Source organism: Geotrypetes seraphini, chromosome 6, assembly GCF_902459505.1.
Source record: "Geotrypetes seraphini chromosome 6, aGeoSer1.1, whole genome shotgun sequence".
Taxonomy (NCBI): domain Eukaryota; kingdom Metazoa; phylum Chordata; class Amphibia; order Gymnophiona; family Dermophiidae; genus Geotrypetes; species Geotrypetes seraphini.
In genome coordinates this window covers 230,160,598-230,185,379 of record NC_047089.1, presented here as the reverse complement: position 1 = coordinate 230,185,379, position 24,782 = coordinate 230,160,598, and the positions used below count along the sequence as shown (strand labels likewise).

The following is a 24,782-nucleotide window of genomic DNA, read 5'->3' as shown; positions in this document are numbered from 1 at the left end:
AGACAAGCTGCCGACATCGAGGCCTTCTCTCTACGAGTCCCGCCTTTGTGGAAAAAGGAAGTTGAAACAAGCGGGACTCGCAGAGGGTAGGCCCCGACGTCAGAAGCTTGTGTCGATCGCTGCTGCTGAGTTGCCGAAGAGAGCCGCGGAGCAGGGGATGTGGCCGGAAGCAGGTAGAAGGGAGAGGGAGATAGGAAGGCTGTAGATCTCCGGAGCATGACACCGACCCCGGCCAGGATGATTTCTTTTTCAGGCGTGCACCTTACAAGTCCAGCGTCGCGGCGGGAAATAGCCATGCTGAGCAGTGAGCTCAGCACTACACAGATGAAAGCCTTGCTTGCTGATTGGTCCGGCGGCACCGCCGCCGGACCAATCAGCAAGCAAGGCTTTCATCTGTGTATGTGCTGAGCTCACTGCTCAGCATGGCTATTTCCCGCCGCGACGCTGGACTTGTAAGGTGCATGCCTGCGTGACACACTACCGGAGCCGCAGCAAAGGTGGAAAAGAGCCGCATGCGGCTCTGGAGCCGCAGGTTGCCGACCCCCGCACTAGACAATGCTACTCCCAATAATGGACTAGGTTTGCTGCGTGGTGTGCTACTCATCGCTTGGAGCCGCTGTCTGCCTCTTTGTCCTCCGTGCTGGACTATCTGCTGCACTTGTCTCAGTCTGGTCTCAAATCGACTTCTGTTTGAGTCCACCTCAGTGCGATTGCTGCCTTTCATCTACTGATTGATGGGAATTTGCTCTCGGTCCATCTGGTGATTTCCCGATTTATGAAGGGCCTTTTCAGTGTCCATCCTCCACTCAAGTCCCCCTCCCCCCTGTGGTTTGGGATCTAAATGTGGTTCTAGCTCAATTGATGAAACCTCCGTTTGATAAGACTCATCTGAAGTATCTCACTTGGAAGGTGGTGTTTCTTATTGCCCTCACGTCTGCTCGCAGCCAGTGAGCTGCAAGCTCTGGTTGCGGACCCGCCTTTTACTGTTTTTCATCACGATAAGGTGGTCCTTTGTACTCATCCTAAGTTCTTGCCTAAGGTGGTTTCGGATTTCCACCTCAACCAGTTCATTGTTCTTCCGGAGAGGTGACGCTTCACACTCTTGACTGTAAGAGGGCGTTGGCTTTTTACCTCCAATGCACCCAGTCTCATCAGACGGCTCCTCAACTCTTCATATCTTTTGATCCTAATCAGTTGGGGCGTCCTGTTTCCAAGCGTACCTTGTCCAACTGGTTGGCTGCTTGTATTTCCTTCTGCTACGCTCAGTCTGGTCTCCCGTTGCAGGGTCGGCTCATGGGGTATAAGGTCCGAGTGATGGCGGCGTCTGTCGCTTTCCTCAGGTCCACGCCTATTGAGGAGATCTGTATGGCCGCAACTTGGTCCTCGGTTCATACATTCACCTCTCACTACTGTCTGGATACTTTCTCCAGGCGCGACGGCCAGTTCGGCCTGTTGGTTTTATGTAATCTGTTCTCCTAAATTGCCAATTCTCCCACTGTCCCATCCTAGTTAGCTTGGAGGTCACCCACATGTAAAAAGTATGCTGCCTGCTTGTCCTGGGATAAAGCACAGTTACTTACCGTAACAGGTGTTATCCAGGGACAGCAGGCAGATATTCTCGCAACCCTCCCACCCCCCCGGGTTGGCTTCTTTGCTAGCTATCTGAACTGAGGACCACATTGAGGAGACACGCCCTCTAGCTGAGCGGGAAGGCACACGCATGCGCAGTGCAGCACTAGCAAACTTTAAGATCTTCAATCAAGTTTGCTTGAAAAGCTGTCCGCGACAGGGCGCCGTGGATGACGTCACCAAAAATGTAGAGAATATCTGCCTCCTGTCCCTGGATAACACCTGTTACAGTAAGTAACTGTGCTTTGTCTCCCTGATTATGCTGATTATGGTTCTCTTTTGTGGCATGAACTCCAGAAGCAAAAGTCGTTCATCATCAAAGAAGACAGTTGCCATAACTTTGGCAGCAAATTTTTCTGTCTTGACTCCATTTTGGACTCAGGATCTCTGTGATAACCCAAGTCTCATCTGCAGTCACCAAATGATGAAAAAATTCACTTGATCTTCATGGAGCATTTCCAAGTACTCCTGACAGCACTGGAGCATCATGGCCTACTGATATAGCGTCACTACTCTTCGAACCCATCTTGCATTAATCTTGGACATGCCCAACTTTTCATGAATTATTTTCCAAACTCTACCTGCCGAGATGCCATTTCTTCAGCTATTCAGGAAACCTTAATTTGTCTGTCTGATAAGATTGAATCCTCAACTTTCTTGCACATTTTTGTGGAAGTTGCTTCCACAGGCTGTCCAGTGCGAGGGTCATCTTCAATGGACTCCCTACCCCACTTAAACTGCTTGCTTCAAAATTTTACTTTGTAGGATGATGGGGCACACTCACCATAAACTGCAGTCATGCGTACATGGATCTGGCTTTTCCCCTTCTTTTGTGAGAAATTTTATCACTGAATTTTGCTCAAATCTGGCATTTTTATTTGATTCACATGAAGAGTTCCTGACATCCTGTCTCTTGGAATGTTAGACTCATACTGAGCCACAACTGTGCATGAGTAACCTTGAGACACATCACAACATGCACATACTTGTTTCAATATGCTTACTACTTTCTTTCATACTTGGGTAGATAAATTATTGAACACCCTTCATATGAGCCCGGAAGTCAGGGGGGTTTGATGCGTTAGTCTAATATTGGCCAGAGAAAGAGCTCTTATACATATTTCCCCCCTGGGGCTTGCACAGTTGAGTCATTCACAGGATTACGAGTCATCTGGGGTTGGTAGTCTTATGGTATGTGGACTGCTGATCCAAGTGGATTCTCTCACTTAAGGACCTGTCCCTATTGAGAATCTGGAACACTTTGAGCTTGCATCATGGCTCTTGAGCGAGCAGCCCTGACAAGCAAGGGTTATTAAGATTTGGTCGTCACCACTTTGCTCAGAGCTAAAAAGCCATTGAAGGTGGCAACCTATGCTAAGGCCTGGAAGTTCTTTTAGCTCCGGTGCAATGTGGTGGATGTAGAGCCTTTTTGAGCTCCAATTTTGGTAGTCTTGGACTTTTTCCAGGCGGTTCTTCAGAAGGGTCTATCAGATCGCTGAAAGTGCAGATAGCAAACCTTTCCTCTTTCCAGAGGTTCCCGGGCCTCTCACCCAGATGTCGCCCAGTTCATTAAAGAGGCTCTTTGGTTGTGCCCTCTGGTGCATCCCCCTTTCCCTTCCAGGAAACTTAACACTGTATTGCAGGGTCTCGGTGGAGCCCTTATGGGAGGCTTCCCTTCTGGAACAGTCAAGATTATGTTCTCAGTGGCAATTACATCGGCAAGATGAGTATATGAGTTGCAAGCTCTTTCCTGTAGGAAGCCATTTCTCAAAATTATAGAAATAGGGCTCTCTTTACACAAGGTTCTGTCCTTCATACCAAAAGTTGCTCGCCCTTCCACATTAATCAGAAAGTTCACTTGCCCACTTTCCACCCTATGGGGTTGAAGAAAAAGAACAAGGAGTTGCATTTGTTGGATGTCAAGTGGACTCTCCTTCGGTACGTTGAAGTTACCAAGGAGTTTCGCATATCAGATTACCTTTTTGTTCTGACAAGTCATGCCAAGAAAGAGAGGCTAGTGTCTAAAGTCTCAATTTTCAGATGGATTAGGATGGCCATTTCCTCCATGTATGTGGACTATGGTAAGCAGCTGCCGATCACATTGAAAGCTCACTCCACCAGAGGAGTTACTACCTCATGGGCAGAGACTAGGACTGTCTCACTCAAGGAGATCTATAGAGCGAATATGTAGTCTACTCTCCATACCTTTACTCGGTTCTATAGGGTGGACGTAGCAGCCAGGAAAGGCTCTGCTTTTCAGTCCTCCGTTCTAGAGGCAGGCTTAGCGGGCCTATGCTAGACTCTGGGGACTGCTATGGTACATCCCTGTGATCCAGAACCACTAGACCCATTGCACTAGAAAGAAAGATTTAGTTTCTTACCTCAATAATCTTCTTTCTTATAGATGTCTAGTGGTCTTGAAGCCCCGCCCTGTGCATGGGCTATATCTGCTTTTTGCCTTGGAATCGGTCAAAACTGGAGAGATCTCAGTCTTTCAAGTTTGCTAAGATAAAAAAAAGGAGTAGAGGAGTTATTAATGTCAGTGGTAACACAAAACGTAAAATTTTCAAAAGAAATTGTTACTAAGTTAGAAAATATTGATTCAAATCTGAAAATTATTGAGAAACGTACCTCGACAATGAAATCCCAAGTATTAACATTACAGACTTTATCGTCATCTGTTCTTAAAGATTCACATATTACCTATACTAAATTTGAAAAGATGGAGAATATACTTCGGGCAAAAAATCTGCGTCTAGTTAACTTCCCCAAAACGCACTTGTTGACCTCAGAAATTTTAATTCGTAAATACTTTAAAGAAGTTTTGGGGTTGTCAGAGGCCGATTCTTTGCCCTTAACAAATTTGTATTATATCCCACAGAAAAAGAAAGTTTCAGCAGAATTGGGATTAGACCAGTTGGAACAGATAGAATTTGATCTAACGGGTTTCCTGGAGGATTCAGAGGATATAATACAAACTAGGTCTACCCTATTAATAACTTGTGCTAGAGAATTAGATAAATCTTTAATTATGAAAGCTTATTTCCAAAATAAGCAAGCAAAATTTTGTGGATATAATGTGTTGATATTTCCAGATGAAGCCAGGCAACACAATTGAGAAGACAAGTTTTTTTAAATTTAAAGTCAAGGTTGTTGGCCTTAGGAGCTACATTCTATTTAAAATTCCCATGTAAATGCTTAGTGAAATTTAAGGAATGTGAATACGTATTTTGGGATTCAATGCAGTTGGAACAGTTTTTACAGCTTCATGAGATTAAGCAGTCAGTTCCCACTTGAATTAATTATAAATGGAGTTTAGTAGAATTATGCACTATAAATTAGATCTTAGTTTAAGATCTTGATTATATGTTATTTTATATTTAGTAAATTTCAGGAATGTTCTTCCATTATGTGGACTAGAGGAGATTGATGGTAATGTAAGACTATGTCATAAAATAAGTGAATGGTAGTGTTTTGTTTTTTCTTTTCTCTCCTTGAATTATTATTTGTAAAAATGATAATGTTTAAAAACTGATAAATTAAAAAAAAAAAAAAAAAAAAGGAACATTCAAGAGTATATAATCTGCTTCAAGTCTCTGTTGGATAGTGGGACATAAGAGTAGCTATGAGCTCTATATATAAGATTAGTGCTGGTTGCATACGTTTTTGTATCTGTTTTATAGCACCTGCTTGAATGTTACTATAATGTTTATTGGTAATGTTTTTTTACAGAGCAGAACCGAATTGTACTGTTGGGGATTCTTCCCCGTTTCCCCCCTCCTAGTTATGACTTTCATTACAGTGCTACTTGATTGCTTTTGTGCGAACTGAGGGGGTAGGAGCAGCTCCCTGGGAAGGAGGTGGAATTGAAAAGATGATTGACAGCCACTGATCACATTGAAAGTTTCAAGTTTCAAGCTCATGCCACCAGAGGAGTTGCTACCTTGTGGGCAGAGACTAGGGCTGTTTGTGGGTTCAGATACAAAACTCTACTGTTCAGGACCACTAGACACATCTACAACAAAGAAGGATTATCAAGGTAGGAACCTAATCTTTTTTTCAGGCCAGGCTGGTTTTGTACATTTCACCTCAGATCTGATGAGGTATGACAGAAACTTCCAAGGCAAGGAGAAACGTGCAGCAAACTGTGAGATAATGGGGAGAGGTAAATCCCAGTTTTCATTAATAGCTTTGATCATATTGGGGAGAGAAAAGGGAAGTTTTAGACAGGTTGGGTTTTTTCCCAGCAGATTTTTTAATGTTCCTGTCTGTGCATGAGACAGAATTTTTCAGCAGACTGGATGGGCCATTTGGCCTTTATCTGCCGTCATGTTTCTATATTTAAATGTACATGTAAAAACTCTACGGGAAGGTCCTTGTATTATGCTTCCTGTATCCAGACTGTTCTTTGCTGAGTGTTTCAATCGTGTTAGCATTCATTGTATTATGGTTGGAAAGCAGGAGTTACGTTGTATGTGTTTTTTCAGGATGAGCCCTGCTATTAAGATAGCATACTCATTTTTTCAGATAATTTAACAGAGGAATGCATCAGTTTCATAAAATGCCTGGAGGGTGGGCAACAAGGCCTGAATATGTGCTATCTTTTTTAAGGAAAGGACAGCAGCTGAGATTATCGTGTCCTGTTCCCCCCCCCCCCCCAATTAAAATTCAGAAGATGGTACATTCTCTCAGATCTGCCACATGTCCTTCAGGAACTCATTTTACTTAAAACTGTTTTCCCAGTCTGTTTCCATGGAAAAGTGTTTGCTAAATCCATCTCCTAAGGTGCCACCTCATGATGCTGGTTCAGCAGCATGCCAGCACCCTCCTAATAGATGGGCCTCTGGCTCGCGTACATTGTAGCATGGATCTTCACCTCCATCCCAACTCCATTGCCTTTTTACCCTTCTCCTTCCTCAGCCAACTCTTTTTCCATAGTTCTTATCCACCTTTTGGTCTCCTTTCCTCTTGCATCTCTCTTCTCTATTCCCCTATTTCAGATTCTCATATATCCTTCATTGTCATTAGCAGTCTCCCTTTCTGAACTCTGCAGTCTCAATCTTCCCAGCCCCCTCCCCTTAATGAGACTGAATGGTATAACCTGTCTTGACACTTTACTGTCCAGTGCTGCAGTTTTTACAGCCAAAACAGAAGTTCTTCTTCCTCCTGTATGGTGCAACTTGGCTCCAGTTTGACCTGCACAGGCAAAAGCCTCCCGAGTTGGTCTTGCGATATTGCAAAACTTGAAATTGCAAAAGTAGTATAGGAGTTTCTGCATTGTGTGATACAGATGGAAGAGGATCTTTTATTTTGCCAATGGCAGATAATGATAAACCCACACACACACACAAATCCCAGGTGCTAGATTCCCCCATCATTGTAGGACTTATGCCTCCTGCTCCCAAGCTGACATTGGCTCTGTATATAAGTGCAGTTGATTCTTGGTAACATGTGTTGCACATTTAAGATTTCCCATCTTGTTTTATTTTCTGTTGCAGAAATCCCAGTCGGTGATCATGCTGCAGTCACCCAGTTCTGCAAGGAGAATGCCATTGCCCTTGTGGTAGTTGGCCCAGAGGTACCCCTTGCTGCAGGTAAAAAAAATCAAGGTCCCAAATTTGATGGGTTTAGATTCTTTCCTGGAATTTGTTCTATGTTCAAACAATTTTTATTGATGACCATCAATAGGTACAAAAGAATAAACAGCAGAACAGGATACAGAGCTACAGTCCCAACTCATCAGAAGTACCCACAGTCCAAAACTATTGTCATCAAATACATTTAAATAATACAAGAATGCAAAGACCCCCTCCCCCCAGTACCCAACCCCACTCCCCAAAGAAACTGTCAGTGGCCGAAGCCTGTAAAATCCATCAGTTCAGAGAGGGCAGTGGAAGAGGATGAAATGGGGAGATATTACCCGCCGACCAAAGACTCATCCTGGAATTTGTTCTAAATCAAGATAACTCTGCATTTACGATTGGTGTGCATGTAGAACTGTGCAGTATGAATTCCTTGCATTATTCTCTACTTCTTACATTTTATTTATGTTTGAGTATAGCTCACTTCTTTTCTTTGGTAAAGGAATGGCATTTTGAATGGAACAAAAAAAAAAAAAATTAGAACAACTTACCCAAGAATCATAGTAAACAAAAAAATCATTTGATCAATAAGTTTACTATAAAGCCAATACTGAACGTGTGTATCTTGTCTAAACTTCTGTCTATTAATAATATTAGCTCAAACAGTGTGATGGTGTCATGCAACTCTTAGCCTTACCTTAGCTATACGCACAAGGCTATCATTAAAAAAGGAGGAAAAAGCCTCGGAGCCCTTCCACTGCCCTTCCAAATTTTGGAAGAAATCTTAGCAGTGTAAAACTTTGGGTCAAGAACATGTCATCGGCATAACCCCCCCCCCCCCTTTTTTTCCAGATAGTTAAATAAATAACTTATCAAATAGCCTTGTGCAATGCAAGTGATATGTGTGTAATATCAAATTAATTCTTAAACCAATATTAGGTCACTTATCTTCTGAGAGTCCACTGCATCTCCTTTTTTAATGATAGCCTTGCACGTATAGCCTAGGTAAGGCTAGGAATTGCAGGAGTGGACTTTGAGGGACAAGACTTCTCAGTTTTGTAGTTCCCTTCTACCTAACTTTATGCCTAATTTTTTTTAAACAAAAAATCTGGCAAGTCGTTCTTTGAAAAACTTTTAGCACCCAGAGGGAGATGGATATGTATGAAATAAAATTTTGGTGTAGAAGACTGTAGCTTTCCTGTTAATTTGTTGAATTTGCTTTTAAGGTGTTTTATGTGTTGTTGGGTTTTTGTTTTTGTATGTTTATTGCTGAAAACCAGATTTTATTGGCAAAGATGGAATATAAATCTCAAAATCTTGCACTTTAATTTGACACTAGCAATAAGGTCCCTTCTTTTGTCCTTCCAAGAAATGAACATAAGAATAGCCTTATTGGGTCAGACCAATGGTCCATCAAGCCCAGTAGCCCATTCTCATGGTGGCCAATCCAGGTCACTAGTACCTGGCCAGAACCCAAGGAGTAGCAACATTCCATTCAGAATAGCAAGGTTCCGGAATCTCAAAAAGTAACAAAAGATTCTGGAAACCCAACGAGTAGCAACATTCCATGCTATCGATCCAGGGCAAGCAGTGGCTTCCCCCATATCTTTCTCATTAACATACTATGGACTTTTCCTCCAGGAAATTGTCCAAACCCTTCTTAAAACCAGCTACGCTATCCACTCTTAATACAACCTCTGGCAATGCATCCCAGAGCTTAACTATTCTCTGAGTGAAAAAAGTTGTCCTATTGGTTTTAAAAGTATTTCCCCGTAACTTCATCAAGTGTCCCCTAGACTTGAAGGGTGCTTTTGAAACTTAAGAGAGAAAAATCTTCACTTATGCATACTGTGATTTTGAAATTGATAATAACATCTTACCACACTTTTTTCTGTCATTGGGGCTTGTTAGTAGGGCTGTGCCTTCATGAAATGACGCAAACGATGACCTTTTTTGTTGTGTTTCAAAAGAGGATGACTGCCAAATTTTTTAGCCCATGATAAATCAAGAGAAAGAGAGAATCAAATCGTATGTGGCTAGTCATTTTTGTAATTAGCATATTAGTGTAACTTTTTCTGTCTGCTGCTAGGGCTGGTCGATGACTTGACCTCAGCAGGTGTGAGATGTTTTGGTCCCACCGCCAAGGCAGCACAGCTGGAGGCCAGTAAAAGTTTTGCCAAAGACTTTATGGATCGTCATGGGATACCAACTGCTCGATGGAAGGCCTTCACCGATCCCCAGGAAGCATGCAGCTTTATTACAAGGTAAACACCAAAAAATGGTTTGTAGAGATTTCATTTCCATGCTAGGTTTTTGTTTTTTGTTTTTTTTTCTGAAATACTCAATGCAGTTTTCATTCCCATTCTGACTTGATATTGACACCTGAGCTTGAGAAATGCATAATTAATTCTGGAAAGCAGTGTTGTATTGTGTCATTCATTTTAGTAAATACAGTGGAACCTTGGTTTGCGAGCATAATTTGTTCCAGAAGCATGCTCGTAAAACAAAGTGCTCGTATATCGAAGTGAGTTTCCCCTTAGGAAGTAAGGGAAACTCGCTTGATTGGTTCCACCCCCCCTCCCCGAGGCCACTGATGCTGCTTACTTCCACCCCACCCCACCACATTCCAAAAAGACCCCCCCCCCCCACTCCCAAGGCCACTGGCACGCTTCAAGGAAACTGGCATCGCCCGCCCAAACCCTTACCCCGATCTGGCACCGGCACACAGAACGTGCCAGTGCCAGTGCCTGAAGATCCTGCCTCTTGCCGTTGGGCTGGGCCTTGATAAACAGATAAGGTATTCCATCGAAGAGCAGTCAGCTTACAAAGCAATTGGGTATGGTCCATCCTCCCTAACAAACTGCTATAGTACTTTATTTTCAAATTTCAAATTGAATTTTCAAAACCACACATGTACAAAAAAGAAACAATCGGGGCTATACATGTTGTTCTTCACAGCATCCCCGGAAACAATACACAACAACCCAATCCGACCCAACCCCCCACAGCCAATCCAGATTGCATATTCAACAAGTAGCTGCGGGCTCTAGGAGGCATATTGTCCCAAACAGGCGAACAAATCTGCAAAAAACGCTGCCATGAGAGAGGCGAGGCTCTTAACATCCAAACGCTCCATATGTAACAAAACAAAAATTTTATTTTTCACTCTGTCACAGGTTCTCAAAATACATTTGCGGGCCAAAAGGAGCTACCGCTCAAGCAAGCAATTATGCCAACCTGTACTTTAATTTGAGCATTTGTGCACCACTAGAGTGGTTCTGGGTTCTCTTTTCATAAAGGCACATAGGTACCCTACAGTACGTTGCTTACGGGTTTGAAATACGCTCTTTTTTTGACTCCTCCACTTCCATGTTTTGATTAAATGAGTCATTGCAAACCCAAGTTAGCTCTGGTTCCAAAAATTGCCTTTTGAGGCCCAAAGTTAAATAGAGCTCACCTGTGTTGGATTCTAATTCTCCTGGGTAAAGAATCAAGTCTTCTACGTTTTATGAAATCAATGCGAGTCCCTCACACTGGTCTCCCTTGATCACAGTGCAGATTTTCCAGCTCTGGTTGTGAAGGCGAGTGGCCTTGCAGCAGGAAAAGGAGTGATTGTGGCTTCTAATAAAGGGGAGGCCTGCAAAGCTGTGCAAGAAATCATGCAGGTGAGTGTCTGCTGCCGTTTGCAGTGATGACTAACATGAGGGCCAGCTCAAGATATCTCACCTAGTCTAATGATGTCATGGTTGCAGGTTGCCCTGCAAAGCCTTCAGGATCTCGCCTGGGCTTTTTTTTATTTACATTACACATGTGCTAATTGTGTTTTCTGGTTTATGACAATGTTCACTGTACAAAGTACATTAGCGCTAAAACTTACATTAAAAGCTGCTAACATTCAAAAGGAACTTTGTAGCATTATAAAAAAATAGCTTGAAATCCTCAGCTCAATGTGCAGCAATATTATAAAAAAAACTAAACAGAAGGTTAGGAATTATTCAGAGAGAAATAGAAAACTGAGATTATTATATTGCTTCTGTAGACCCATGGTGCAACTGCATCTTGATAATTGTGAACAGTTCTGGTCATGTCATCTCAGAACAAAGTGGAATTGGAAAAAACCACAGAAGAGAGAATGAAAGAATGGATTAGGGCTTTTCAACTTAGAGAAGAGGCCTAGATGCACTAAACAGGGTCAGTAAGACCTTGTGGGTCCACTACGGTCCAATTTTTGGCCGATTCTAAAAGAGCGACTGATGCTCAAACAAGTTTGTGTGCAAATGATTTGAGCAGAGGTTCGTCATAATCCCTGTCCAATCCCACCGATGAATTGCTATGAGAGTGACTCTCGCATGTGCAGAGCCAGTAGTGGAAGCCCGAACAGCTGAGAGATGGGAAGCCCTGAAGCAGCCTCCTGCCACTCAGCTTTTCGGGGGACAGAACCTTTTATTTATTTATTTATTTTTAATGGACACAGATGTGTGTGTTACCCATGCACAATATCTGTCCCTATTAAAAAAAAAAAAGTTGTGCCAGCCACCCCTCCCAACCACAGCTGTTCCAACCCCCTTCCCCCCCCCCACACACACAACTGCGGGTTCCCGAACTCCCGGCGATGACATCAACGATAGCGACACACTCAGAGAGAGAGACAGCAGGGATGTCCACTCCCTCCCGCCTCAGCAACCTAGTTGTGCATCCAGGCAGATGGCCTATAGGAGGGGCTTAAGGTAAGTTTCTTGCTGTAGGTTAGGGGAAGGGCATTCCATAATGTTGACGCAACTACCAAGTAAATGGTTTTTCTAGTTGTAGTGTAGAACAGCTGTCTGATTGAGGGGATAGTCACAAGATGTTACTGAAATATCTCAGTGACCTTGAAGATTCGTAAGGAATTAAAAGCCTGTCATTGAACATTGGGGAGTGATTGAGTTGAACTTTAAATGCTAGTAAAAGAGTTTTGAATAAGATTCTATACATGATGGGTAACCAATGAGCTTTTTTAAGGAGAGGGGAAACATAGTCAAATTCTTTTTACTTTTAAAGATAATTTTAATAGCTGTATTTTGAATTATCTGTAACCTCCTCATTTGTTTTTGGGTGATTCCCTGATAAAGAGAATTGCAGTAGTCTAAGGGTCTTCTGGCAAGAGGGAGTGGACATCCCTCTTGCTGGCTTCTACATTGAGGTGTTGGGGGGGGGGGTTCTGAGCTGACCCCTCCACCAGTGCTGTCTTTTGGGGTCTTGGTGGTGGGCGGGGGAATCTTTGTATAGGGTGGAGATGGGGGGGAGTGTTGGGGGGGATCCAAGTGGCCTGGATGCACAGCATCCAGGAGAAAGTGGGCAATCACGGGGGTAGTGTTGGGGACCCACAGATGTCGTCGGGGGGGGGGGGGGGTTTGCCGAGGCTCAACATTGAGGGGTGGAGGCAGCTTTTCAATATTCCATAAGTTCTGTATTCCACTAGTGTATAACACATGCGCACAGCATCTGTTCCCATTTTTAAAAAAAGTATGGTATGCTATAAATATATTAATTTCAAGGCTAAACTATGGGTAGGACAGATAAGCGACTGGTATTGACCTGTCCCTTTTTTCAGATCGCTAAAAGCGATCACTTTGTGCATTGGAAAGCCATACTAGAGCATCAGTCACTCTGCTAGTTTACATGGCATTTCAATATTTTTATTTTTTTTAATTCTTTATTTTCATTTTATAGTATTGACATAATATTAGTCAAAACAAGAAAATAATACAACTCAGTACATACATTAAAATGAGACAATAGGTAATAATAAAAATACAATTGAAATACAAAAACAGAACAAAATGTTTTTTTTCTCATACGGCAAAATCATTAGACCCAAATGTGAATTATTACTGGTTTGTATCTTTAGACCTCAATTAAGGGGGGAGAAAGCTTTACAATGGCTGAAATCTTTATCAAATAATACAAAGAAATTAAAGATGGTAGCAGGAGAGAACAAAAACCAATAAGCTTATACTTGAGCAGGTTGAGACTGAACTTCTCTCAGGAGTTTTAAATTTGCTCTTTAGCAGAAATAAATTTTGTCAACTGCTGAGGTTCAAAGAAAATAAATTTATTCCCTTGATAGGTCATTACACATTTACAGGGGAATCTGAGTACAAACGTCGCACCTAATTGCAGAACCCTTGGTCTCAAAATTAGAAATTGTTTTCTTCTCTTTTGGGTTATTCGTGACACATCTGGATACATTCTCACTATTTTAGTCATAAATGGTACATCTTTAAACTTAAAAAACATTTTAAGCATCCATTCCTTGTCAGCATCTATAGCAAATTGTACAAGTAGCGTAGCAGTTGCCGGTATCTCTTCACCTGACCTCTCAAGGAAATTTGTCAAATCCAAACTATCAGCAGACAAATTCTGCTGGTTTGGTTTTTGAACAGATGTTCTAGTTGGTAAGTAATATAGGAGGTTTCGGGAACTTTCAAAACTTCTTTCAAATACTTTTTAAATGTATCCTGCACTGAGATAAGTGGTAATTTTGGAAAATTAATAATCCGAAGATTACTTCTTCTAGTCATATTTTCCAACATTTCTACCTTAAAATTAAGGTTTCCACTATCCCTTACCCAGACTGAAGCCTGGGACTCCACTGTTTTTATTCTAGTTTCATGTCCATCCACTTTATTTTCAACGCTGGATATCCTATTTTTCATTTCCAAATTTTCAGACACAACAGAGGTATAACGTGTGGTAAGTTGCTGCATTTGGGTTCCCAAAGAGATTTGCAAACTAGATATTGCTTCCCAAATTGTCTCCATATTGAAAACCTTGGGCCTCTGCAATGGTATCAGTTCAGCACCCAGATCCTCTGATGAAAAAGTACCTGGATCTACAGCAGGCGATGAAGTCAGTGTCAGGAAATCCTGAGGCAGTTTCTGTTCCAACTCCTCCGAATGCACAGATGGTTGATTTGGCTTCACCCCTCCTCCTGCTGGACCGATTCCCGATCTCAGCAGGTCTGGGGAGTAAACACCCGGGGCATTTCCTCCACCTTCGACTGGTCAAACGCCCCCGAACAACTCGGAGGACTTAGTTCTTCCATCGACCGGTCAAACGCCCCCGGGTGACTCGGAGGACTCCGCTCTTCCGGGGTTATGGATGTTGCCTCGAGGGAGAGCTGTAACGCTTCAGCCAGCGTGTCTCTCCCAGCCGAGAAAGCCTCCGGCGGCGTTGGCGGCCCTCGCTGAAGAAAGGCGTCCATCGGGCCCGTTGCTGTTGGTAAAGATTCGTCGGGAAAAACCCGAAGTTTGGACTTTCATTTCACCATTACAAAGGTAACAGCAGTCCGGGAACATCCGTGGCGTCTAGCTCCAGCCACCCGCGGCCATCTTCCTTAAGCCACTCCCTCCGTCTTCCCCTTCGGCATTTCAATATTAATGGCCGGATCAGAGAATGAGCGATTGTGCACAAAACCACTCTGTGAGCCATTTTGTGCTTCGGGTCGGCCAATCTGATCATCGCAAAACCAGTTTAGCGATGATCATTAGATGGTCGCTGACTTTAGTGGATCTGGGCCTGAGACAGGGTATGAGAGAGGTTTACAAAGTCATGAACAGGGTGGAATAGATAAATAAGGATCTGCTATGCCTTCAAATTGCATCAGGACTAAAGGATGCCCCATGAAACTAATAGTTAGCAGATTTAAGACAAAATTGGAGAATGTGGTTTTTTGTTGTTTTTTTTTTCACTCAGTGACCAATCAAGCCATGGAATGTGTTGCCAGGATGAGGTTAGCACATTTAATGTAGTTGGGTTTAAAAGGGATTGGAACAGATTGCTAGAGGAGAAATCTATAAATACTACTTAGCCAAATAAACCTTAAAATGCTGCTCTTCCCTGGGAGAGAACTGCAAGAAGCAGATCTATTCTTTGGGATCTGCAAGGCACTTCCATTGATCTGGATTGGCCGCTCTCAGAGAAGGGTTGCTGAGCTTGATGGACCTTTGGTCTGGTCCAGCGTAACATTATTTCTGTTTTATGTAACATCTCAGGAGGATACTTAATTTATCCCAGGACAAGCAGGCATGATATTCTCACATGTGGGTGACGTCATCTACAGAGCCCCGATGCGGAAGCATTTTCAAGCAAACTTGATTGAAGATTTATGTTTGCTCTGCTGCTCCACGCATGGTGCCTTCCTGCTCCACTGGGGGGCGCATCCCCTCGTGGTGTCCAGTTCAAAATTTTCCGCTGAGCCTAGAAGTCGTGTTTTTTCAGGCTCTGCCCCAACTTGATTCCTGCTTCGTTTTTCACCGACCCGGAGGCTTCCGGGTCCCCGTGGCCGCGTGGCTACTTGAGCCGCGGCCACTTTCGATTCTATGTCCCGGCCTTTGACCGGCTTTAAAAAGTGCACCCAGTGCGAGCGGCTTCTTTCCATCACAGACCCGCATCGCCGGTGCATCCTTTGCCTGGGGGCCGCTCATCCAACTGACTCCTGCCCCCAGTGCGCTACTTTCCAGAACCGGGCCCTCCGTCGAAGGAAAGCCCGCATGGCGGATCTTTTCGCCCCAGACCAACCCTCTACCTCGGCCTAGAGGTCGGCCTCGGCCCCGGCCTTGACCTCGGCCCCAAATACCTCGGCATCGCCTCGAGACTCAACCCCGAAGTCCTCGGGACAACAGAAAACCTCGGCTCCGGGTAAATCCCCTCTTTCCTCTTCAGGTTCTTTACCAGCAAAGAAACCAACCTCGGGGACAACGGCGACGCATGGCGGAAGCCCCATGCTTACAGCCCCGTCGAAGCCCTCCAAGCCTTCGGGCCGTGCCTCCACCACACGGGAATACTCTGATACGAGGTCGCCCCCGGTGGAGTGCACCGAGGCAGTGGACATGCCTTCGATGCTGTCCGTGCCTGTCTTCCAGGACCTACTCTGAGCAATGATCTCGTTGGAGCTGTCCGCTGCAATGGCCCATCTACAACCGGCCTCGACCTCAACCCCGCATGTGCCAGACCAGCCTGAGCCTCGCGTCGAGCCACCTCGGGGAAAAGTGCGCAAGCTTCGCCGCATCTCATCCTCCTCTGACTCCTCGCCGAGGCACCCGAGGTGCTCTCCCTCCACAGACCGCCACAGGGCAAAACGTCGTGCTAAACCGACAGAAACCTCGAACCGCCGTACCTCCAAGAAGGCCCGGAGTTCCCCCACTCTACGAGGCCGTTCCCCTACACCTCGTACGGGACCGCTCAGGGTGGCGGAGTTATCACTCTCCAACCCGCGCATCCTCCGAACTCCCCCTCGGACCGGGGCTCCAATCCGAGGTGTCAGGCTTTCACCGAGGGAGTCCGGGTCGAGGTCACCGATTCGACATCGATCGGTACCCCGAACCCCGGCATCGTCTCCGAGGGGCTCCTTGAGACGTCGGAGATCCCCGACCCCAGAACACTTTCACAGTGCTTCCCCGGTCTCGGAACGTGGATCGGAGCGGGAGCCTCGATACTCGAGGGAAGCCTCCCCGTCCTTCTCCACCCGACGGATGTCTCGTTCACCGACCCCACACGGGGCCTCGGGAACATCCCGCCCATCCTTCACTCGCTTTGTCCAGGACATGGGCCACGCTTTGGACTTAGACCTCCAGTCCGACTCCAGATACTCAAAGGAGTACCTAGCGGAGCTGGACATGCCATCACTGCCCAGAGAGTCCCTTCGCTTACCGCCTAATCCGGTACTCCAACAGGCTTTCTTCAGGAACCTGGAGACCCCCTATATGGTCACAGCCGTCCCCTCCAAAATGGAGGCCAAGTACCGTACGGTACCCTACCCGTGGTTTGAACAACCGCAGCTCTCCCACCAGTCGCTGTTGGTAGAATCGTCCCTGAAAAAGGCTCACCCCTCCCGGGTCTCAGCCACGGTCCCCCCAGGTCGGGAAGGCCGAACCCTGGACAAGTTCGGCAGGAGACTATATCAAAATGCGATGATGGCCTCTAGGGTGCAAAGCTACACTTTCACCTTCACATCCTACCTCAAACACCTCATCGGACTACTGAGAGCCTTTGAGACTGACTTACCAGCCTCTCGCCAAGGAGCGTTTAGCCTGCTTGTAGAGTCCCTCTCCATCCTACGCCTCCATCTATTCCACGCGGCCTACAATGGCTTCGAACTCTCCTCCAGAGAGGCAGCCTTTGCTATCGCCATGCGCCGACTAGCTTGGCTGCGCCTGGTCGACATGGACCCCAACTTACAGGACCGGTTGGCTAACCTCCCCTGCGTGGGAAAAGAGCTGTTTGACGACACTATCGAGGCGGCTACAAAACGCCTCTCTGAACACGAATGCTCATTTGCCTCCCTTGTCCGGCAAAAGCCAAAACCGCCCGCGTCCAGGCCATTCAGGGCCCCTCCGCGCCGCTACCCGCAAAAATCCACTCCTGCCTTCTCCCGGCCTCCACCCAGGCGTCCGCAAACCCACCACCGGGCCCCACCCAAATCCCAACCGCCTGCAACTACCAAACCATCCCCGTCCTTTTGACAGGATACGCGGAAGGGGGCTGACCCCCTCCGCCAGAGTTCCAGGCTCCCTACCTATCGGGGGCCGCCTCAGAGCTTTTTACCCTCACTGGGAACAACTCACGTCGGACGCATGGGTCCTTGGCGTGATCTCATCAGGATACTCTCTCAACTTTCGAGCCATTCCCCCAGACAGCCCCCCAGGGAAGTGCCCTCCCAACCGAACACTGCTACCACTACTCCTCTCAGAAGCTCGAGATCTGCTTCGCCTGCGAGCAGTGGAGGAGGTTCCCCCTGACCAACGGGGGAAGGGCTTCTACTCCCGTTACTTCCTGGTACCGAAGAAAACGGGAGACCTACGCCCAATACTAGACTTGAGACGACTCAACAAATTTCTGGTACGGGAAAAATTTCGGATGCTTTCCCTACCGACCCTCTACCCCCTGATCGAAAAAGGCGATTGGCTCTGCTCCCTCGATCTGAAGGAGGCGTACACACATGTTCCAGTGCATCCCGCTCACCGCAAGTTCTTGCGTTTCCAAGTAGGGGACCTGCACCTACAATACCGAGTCCTCCCCTTCGGCCTAGCATCGTCACCCCGGGTCTTCACCAAGTACCTCGTGGTGGTCGCAGCTGCCTTACGCTCCCAGGGCCTTCAGGTATTCCCCTACCTGGACGACTGGCTGATCAAAGCCCCGTCCAGGGAAGGGGTTATCTCAGCGACCCAACAGACAATTATCTACCTACAGAGTCTGGGGTTCGAGGTAAACTTCCCAAAATCCCAACTGAGCCCCTCGCAGTCCCTGCAGTTCATCGGGGCCACGCTGGACACGGTTCGCCTCCGTTCCTTCCTCCCCCTCCACGTCTAGAGGCGTTAGTAAATCTGAGTCGAAGGATCTCACTGTTACCCTCGGTATCAGTTCGACAGATGATGACTCTACTAGGCCACATGGCCTCCACCGTCCACGTCACACCATTCGCCCGTCTCCACCTGAGAATCCCTCAATGGAACCTAGCCTCTCAATGGCGTCAAGATCGGGACTCGATCGATCGCCCCGTGACAGTGACTCCTTCCTTGCAACGATCGCTCCGCTGGTGGGCCGACTCTTCAAATCTTTCCAAAGGTTTGCTCTTCCTCGCCCCCCACACAACAAGGTGCTCACCACGGACTCATCGGAGTACGCTTGGGGAGCCCATCTGGATGGCCTACGCACTCAAGGGATGTGGTCAGCAGAGGACCGTCGCTGCCACATCAACGTGCTAGAGCTTCGGGCCATCTTTCTCGCAGCTGTAGCTTTTCAACATCTGCTCCACGACCGGGTGGTTCTCATCCGAACCGACAACCAGATAGCAATGTACTACGTAAACAAACAAGGGGGAACAGGGTCTTGGCTCCTCTGTCGGGAAGCTCTGCGCCTCTGGAAATGGGCAATCTCCAACAACACCTTCCTTCGAGCGGTGTACATACAAGGAGAACAAAACTGTCTGGCGGACAGACTCAGCCGCCTCCTCCAGCCACACGAGTGGTCACTGCACTCTCAGACCTTACGACAGGTGTTCGAACAGTGGGGGACACCTCAAATAGATCTGTTCGTATCCTCCCACAATCACAAATTGCCTCTCTTCTGCTCCCGGATGTACTCCCCGGACCGGCTCGAGGCCGACGCCTTCCTCCTCGACTGGGAAGGAAGGTTCCTGTACGCGTTTCCACCGTTTCCTCTGATTCTGCGGACACTTGTCCACCTGAAAACAGTACAAGCCACCCTGATCCTGATTGCTCCTCGCTGGCCACGCCAGCCTTGGTTTTCCCTCCTACTTCAACTCAGTGTCAGAGATCCACTGCCTCTGCCTCGGTTTCCCTCTCTACTATCACAGGGTCAGGGTTCGCTGTTACATCCCAATCTTCAATCTCTTCATCTGAATGCTTGGTTTCTTTCCTCTGACTTCTCTCCCCGTGTCTCAATCAGTCAAGGAGATATTGGAAGCCTCTAGAAAGACCTCGACGAGAACCTGCTACTCCCAAAAGTGGACCAGATTCTCAACCTGGTGCTCCTCCCACAGCCAGGACCCGGTGTCGGTTCCCGTCCCTCTGGTCCTTGACTATTTACTTCAATTATCTCACTCCGGCCTAAAGACCAATTCCATTCGAGTACACCTCAGTGCGATTGCATCCTTTCACCAGCCCCTGGAAGGGAAAGCCCTCTCGCTCCATCCCTTAGTCTCTCGCTTCATGAAGGGTCTCCTGAATGTCCACCCTCCTCTCAAACCTCCTCCGGTGGTTTGGGACCTCAACGTGGTTCTGGCTCAACTAATGAAACCTCCATTTGAGCCCCTAGACAAATGCCATCCAAAATTCCTCACTTGGAAGTTAATTTTCCTGCTTGCACTCACTTCCGCTCGGCGGGTTAGTGAGTTACAGGCTCTGGTAGCGGACCCACCCTTCACGGTATTCCATCACGACAAGGTGGTACTCCGCACTCATCCAAAGTTCTTGCCTAAAGTAGTGTCTGATTTTCACCTTAATCAGTCCATTGTCTTGCCTGTGTTTTTTCCCAAGCCCCACTCTCATCCCGGAGAGGTGGCGCTCCACACTCTTGACTGTAAGAGAGCGTTGGCCTTCTACCTCCAACGCACTCAGTCACACCGGAAAGTCCCACAATTGTTTTTGTCCTTCGATCCAAACCGGTTAGGTCACCCAGTTTCCAAGCGCACCTTGTCCAACTGGTTGGCCGATTGCATCTCCTTCTGCTACGCTCAGGCTGGTCTCGCGCTGCACGGGACACAAGGTCCGAACGATGGCAGCCTCCGTAGCGTTCCTCAGGTCCACACCTATCGAGGAAATCTGCAAGGCTGCCACGTGGTCTTCGGTTCATACTTTCACCTCCCACTACTGTCTGGACTCACTGTCCAGGAGCGATGGCCGGTTCGGCCAATCGGTTTTGCGAAATCTATTTGCTTAAATTGCCAACTTCCCTCCATCCCTTTTCAGTTAGCTTGGAGGTCACCCACATGTGAGAATATCATGCCTGCTTGTCCTGGGATAAAGCACAGTTACTTACCGTAACAGGTGTTATCCAGGGACAGCAGGCATATATTCTCACAACCCGCCCACCTCCCCGAGGTTGGCTTCTTTGCTAGTTAAGTGAACTGGAGACCACGAGGGGATGCGCCCCCCAGTGGAGCAGGAAGGCACGTATGCGTGGAGCAGCAGAGCAAACTTAAATCTTCAATCAAGTTTGCTTGAAAATGCTTCCGCATCGGGGCTCCGTAGATGACGTCACCCACATGTGAGAATATATGCCTGCTGTCCCTGGATAACACCTGTTACGGTAAGTAACTGTGCTTTCACTGTAGATGTGCAGTCAGTCTTTAAATGCCAACATTTGAACCAGAATAAGTTTTTTTTTAATGAAAAATAAGTAATGGTAAATCAGAATGGTTCTAATCTGTTCATTGTATCTTTTTTATTTTTTTTTCAGAGTAAAGCATTTGGGGCAGCGGGAGACACTGTTGTTATTGAAGAGTTCCTGGAGGGAGAAGAAGTGTCTGTATGTAGAGTAATACCGAGTGGAATTCTTTCACAAGCTAGTGATAAAGGGTTAATAAGCATTCTTTTGGTTTTAGATTATTCAGTATTACTATGAAGCTTGCTCAAAATCATAGGAGCCAACTTTTCAAAATGATTGGAGGTTTGTTTATTTATTTTAAAAAATGTATAACCTGCTGCATCCACAGTTCTGCAAGGGTTACATAAGAGCACACACAATAAAATTTCTAATATTTAGATTCCGCTAAAAACCTAAGCTGATCACCATTTGTATATATTGTATTGAAGACACATTGAACTTCCCTCTCTGTCCCAAATAGGCTCACAATCTAAACTAAAGTGCCTAAGAAATAGAGTATGAAATAATATAATATAAATGATATAAAAAAATAATATCAAGCATCAAATGCAAGATAGAAGAAATAAAGCAGAAAGGCAGAAATAAACATAATCTAGCAGAAAAATCAAATAAAAAATACAATGAAAAAAAAAAAGTGAACTAAATTCCAGTCTAAAAAAATAAAATCATAGTTTCAGTCCAGTCCGGTAGAGCACCAGATCCATCTCTGTTCTGTGCAAGGCTGTTGTCACCAAATTGATGCAGGAGGCAGCTCCATGCCAAGGTCACGCACCACGGCCATCGACTGTACGCCAGATCAAGGACAAACAACAATCTCTCCAATGGCATCAGTTGACCTCCATTGCAACATCAGATCCTCCTACACCGGACCAGACCATCGGGCCTCCTCCACAGCACCAGATCCTCCAACACCAGAACCAAACCAACGGGCCACCCGCCGAAGGAAACTGCCCCAGCGTGAAGGGCAGGGCCCGACGTCATGCCATCTGACAAGCAGCCATCAGCAGCAGGAGAGAATCGGCGGAAATCAGGCGAAACATCCGACACACCGCACTACATACAGAGCATCACACACCGAGCAATCACACAACCAAGACAGATAGACATAGCCCCTCGACGGATACCAGCAAAGCAGGCAAGTAAGATGGAAGATTTCTGTCGTTAACGGCCAAGCAAGGGAGGATCCATTAGAAAATAATGATCAAATGATGATCATTCATTTGGACCAGATTTTAAAACATGATCTGGAAATTGGAACGACAAGTGAGGTGATTTAAATTTGCAGATGACACTAAACTGTTCAAAGTTGTCAAAACACATGTGGATTGTGAAAAATTGCAGGCAGACCTTAGGAAATTGGAAGACTAGGCACCAAGTGGCAGATGAAATTTAATGTGGACAAAAGCAAAGTGATGCACATTGGAAAGAATAACCCGAATCACAATTACTGGATGCTAGGGACCGCCTTGGGGATTAGCACCTAAGGGAAAGATCTTGGTGTCATTGTAGACAATATGATGAAACCTTCCACCCAAAGTGTGGCGGTGGCCAAAAAAGCTAACAAGATGCTAGGAATTGTTAAAAAAGGGATGGTTAACAAGACTAAGAATGTTATAATACCTCTATCTCTCCATGGTGCAACCTCACCTGGAGTATTGCATTTGATTCTGGTCTCCTTATCTCAAGAAAGATATAGCAGCACTAGAAAAGATTCAAAGAAGAGTGACCAAGATGATAAAGGGGATGGAATTCCTCTCGTATAAGGGAAGACTTAAAAAGGTTAGGGTTTTTCAGCTTAGAAAAGAGATGGCTGAGGGAAGATATGATTGAAGTCTACAAAATCCTGAGTGGAGTAGAACGGGTACAAGTGGATTGATTTTTAAGTCTGTCAAAAATTACAAAGACTAGGGGACACTCGAAGTTACAGGGAAATACTTTTAAAACCAATAAGAGTAAATTGTTTTTCACTCAGAGGATAGTTAAGCTTTGGGACGTGTTGCCAGAAGTTGTGGTAAGAGCAGATAGCGTAGCTGGTTTTAAGAAAGGTTTGTACAATTTCCTGGAAGAAAAGTACATAGTCTGTTATTGAGAAAGACATGGGGGAAGCCCTGCTTGCATGGAATATTGCTACTCCTTGGGTTTTGGCCAGGTACTAGTAACTTGGATTGGCCACTGTGAGAATGGGCTACTGGGCTTGATGGACCATTAGTCTGACCCAGTAAGGCTATTTTTATGTTCTTCCAGATGTGTGTCCAAAATGACTGCAGTGAACCCTCTTGTGAATGGGGCTCCAGAGTAGGTGGCTGATGATTGCACCCATGTTTACGAGGGTTCATTGCAAAAAATGTCTGCAATTGCACAGAAGTATTGACATTGGACTTGCATTGACTGGCAGTTAAGTGACTTCTCCGATAAGTTACGTTTTGAACGTCATTAAATGGATGGATGGCGTGTTGGGTGTGAAACCACCAAGAACAAACATACACAAGCTGGAGATGGCAGCATTATGGTCTGGGAAGTGTTTTCCTGGTATGGTCTGGGTCCTTTGATACCATTGGAAGGCACTCTCAACCGAGCAAGTATACCTGTACTTGTTGATGGTCTTCCTTCTGGACGATTGGATCTTTCAACAGGACAATGTGACCTGTCATACCTCCAGAGTTGTTTGTGAGTAGTTCGCAGAGCACACCCAAAACTTCTAGCTACTTTCCTGGCCTCTGAATTCCCCAGACCCTAACTCAATTGAACACATTTGGGGCCACTTTGATCGACATGTTCAATGACTGAATCCACCACCACCACCACTCACCTGCCAACAATTGTTGGACACACTGCAGTCTGCATGGCTCCAGATACCTTTAACAACCACCCAGCATCTTATTGAGTCACTCCCACAGTATCTGGCTGCCTTCCGTGCTGCTAGAGGCAGTTATTTCAGATATTAGTAGGTGGTCATAATAAAGTGACTTGACCGTGTAGAATGCCATCAGTTATGCACACATCTTTAGCATTTAGTCTAAATCACTTGCACCAGCTCTGTGGCTGGCATAAATGTAGAGGGTGATTCTGTAAGGGGGCACCTATTTTGAAATCTATTCTATAAAAAAATAAAGTAGGCACCTACCTTTTCTTTATAGAGCACAAGCAAATTACCTGGATTGCAAAAAATGTTATCTGCATACATAATTATGCACCCTGCCCACCTGAAAAGAATGTGCTGTTGCATCTTGACATTTATTTAAAGAGTTCTGCTTAGCTGAAAACTTCAAGATTGCCTCCTAGATGTGACATGATAGCACAATTTCTCCTTCCTCATACACTTTACCAGGCCTCTACCTGCCAAAGTCCCCCCACACATGTTTTGTGTTTCTCAATAGGGTAGCAGGGAAACTATATATGGATAGGATGAGTGGCATTGTATGCATATCTGTGCCTAGTTTGGGAATGTAGGTTTATGTATTTGATGGTGGAAATGGAATTCCTATTATGAACTGGAGAACAAATTCATATCGAGTTGCATTGAATTACCAGACCTCAAATACCCAAGGCACTACTTAAATGATTTTTCATGCCCTTACTGGGGAGGTATATTCATCATTGGTCTTGGTAAAGTGACCTGTGCTGTAAGTTGTTTTGTTTTTTTTAAAATTATTTTTAATATCAATTTCAATAAATATAAAG

The 24,782-nt window shown here is 45.7% G+C and overlaps 1 protein-coding gene across 2 annotated transcripts in view; it reads left to right on the top strand.

Annotated features, from left to right (window-relative positions):
* LOC117362793 (trifunctional purine biosynthetic protein adenosine-3-like) overlaps positions 1–24,782 on the top strand; it is a 97,958-nt gene that overhangs the window by 14,184 nt on the left and 58,992 nt on the right. For both annotated transcript variants that reach the window (XM_033949770.1, XM_033949769.1), the window contains exons 3-6: positions 7,128–7,223; positions 9,301–9,475; positions 10,765–10,876; positions 21,174–21,242. In XM_033949770.1, coding sequence (XP_033805661.1) covers positions 7,128–7,223; positions 9,301–9,475; positions 10,765–10,876; positions 21,174–21,242 — 452 coding nt within the window. The remainder of the gene's footprint in view (positions 1–7,127; positions 7,224–9,300; positions 9,476–10,764; positions 10,877–21,173; positions 21,243–24,782) is intronic.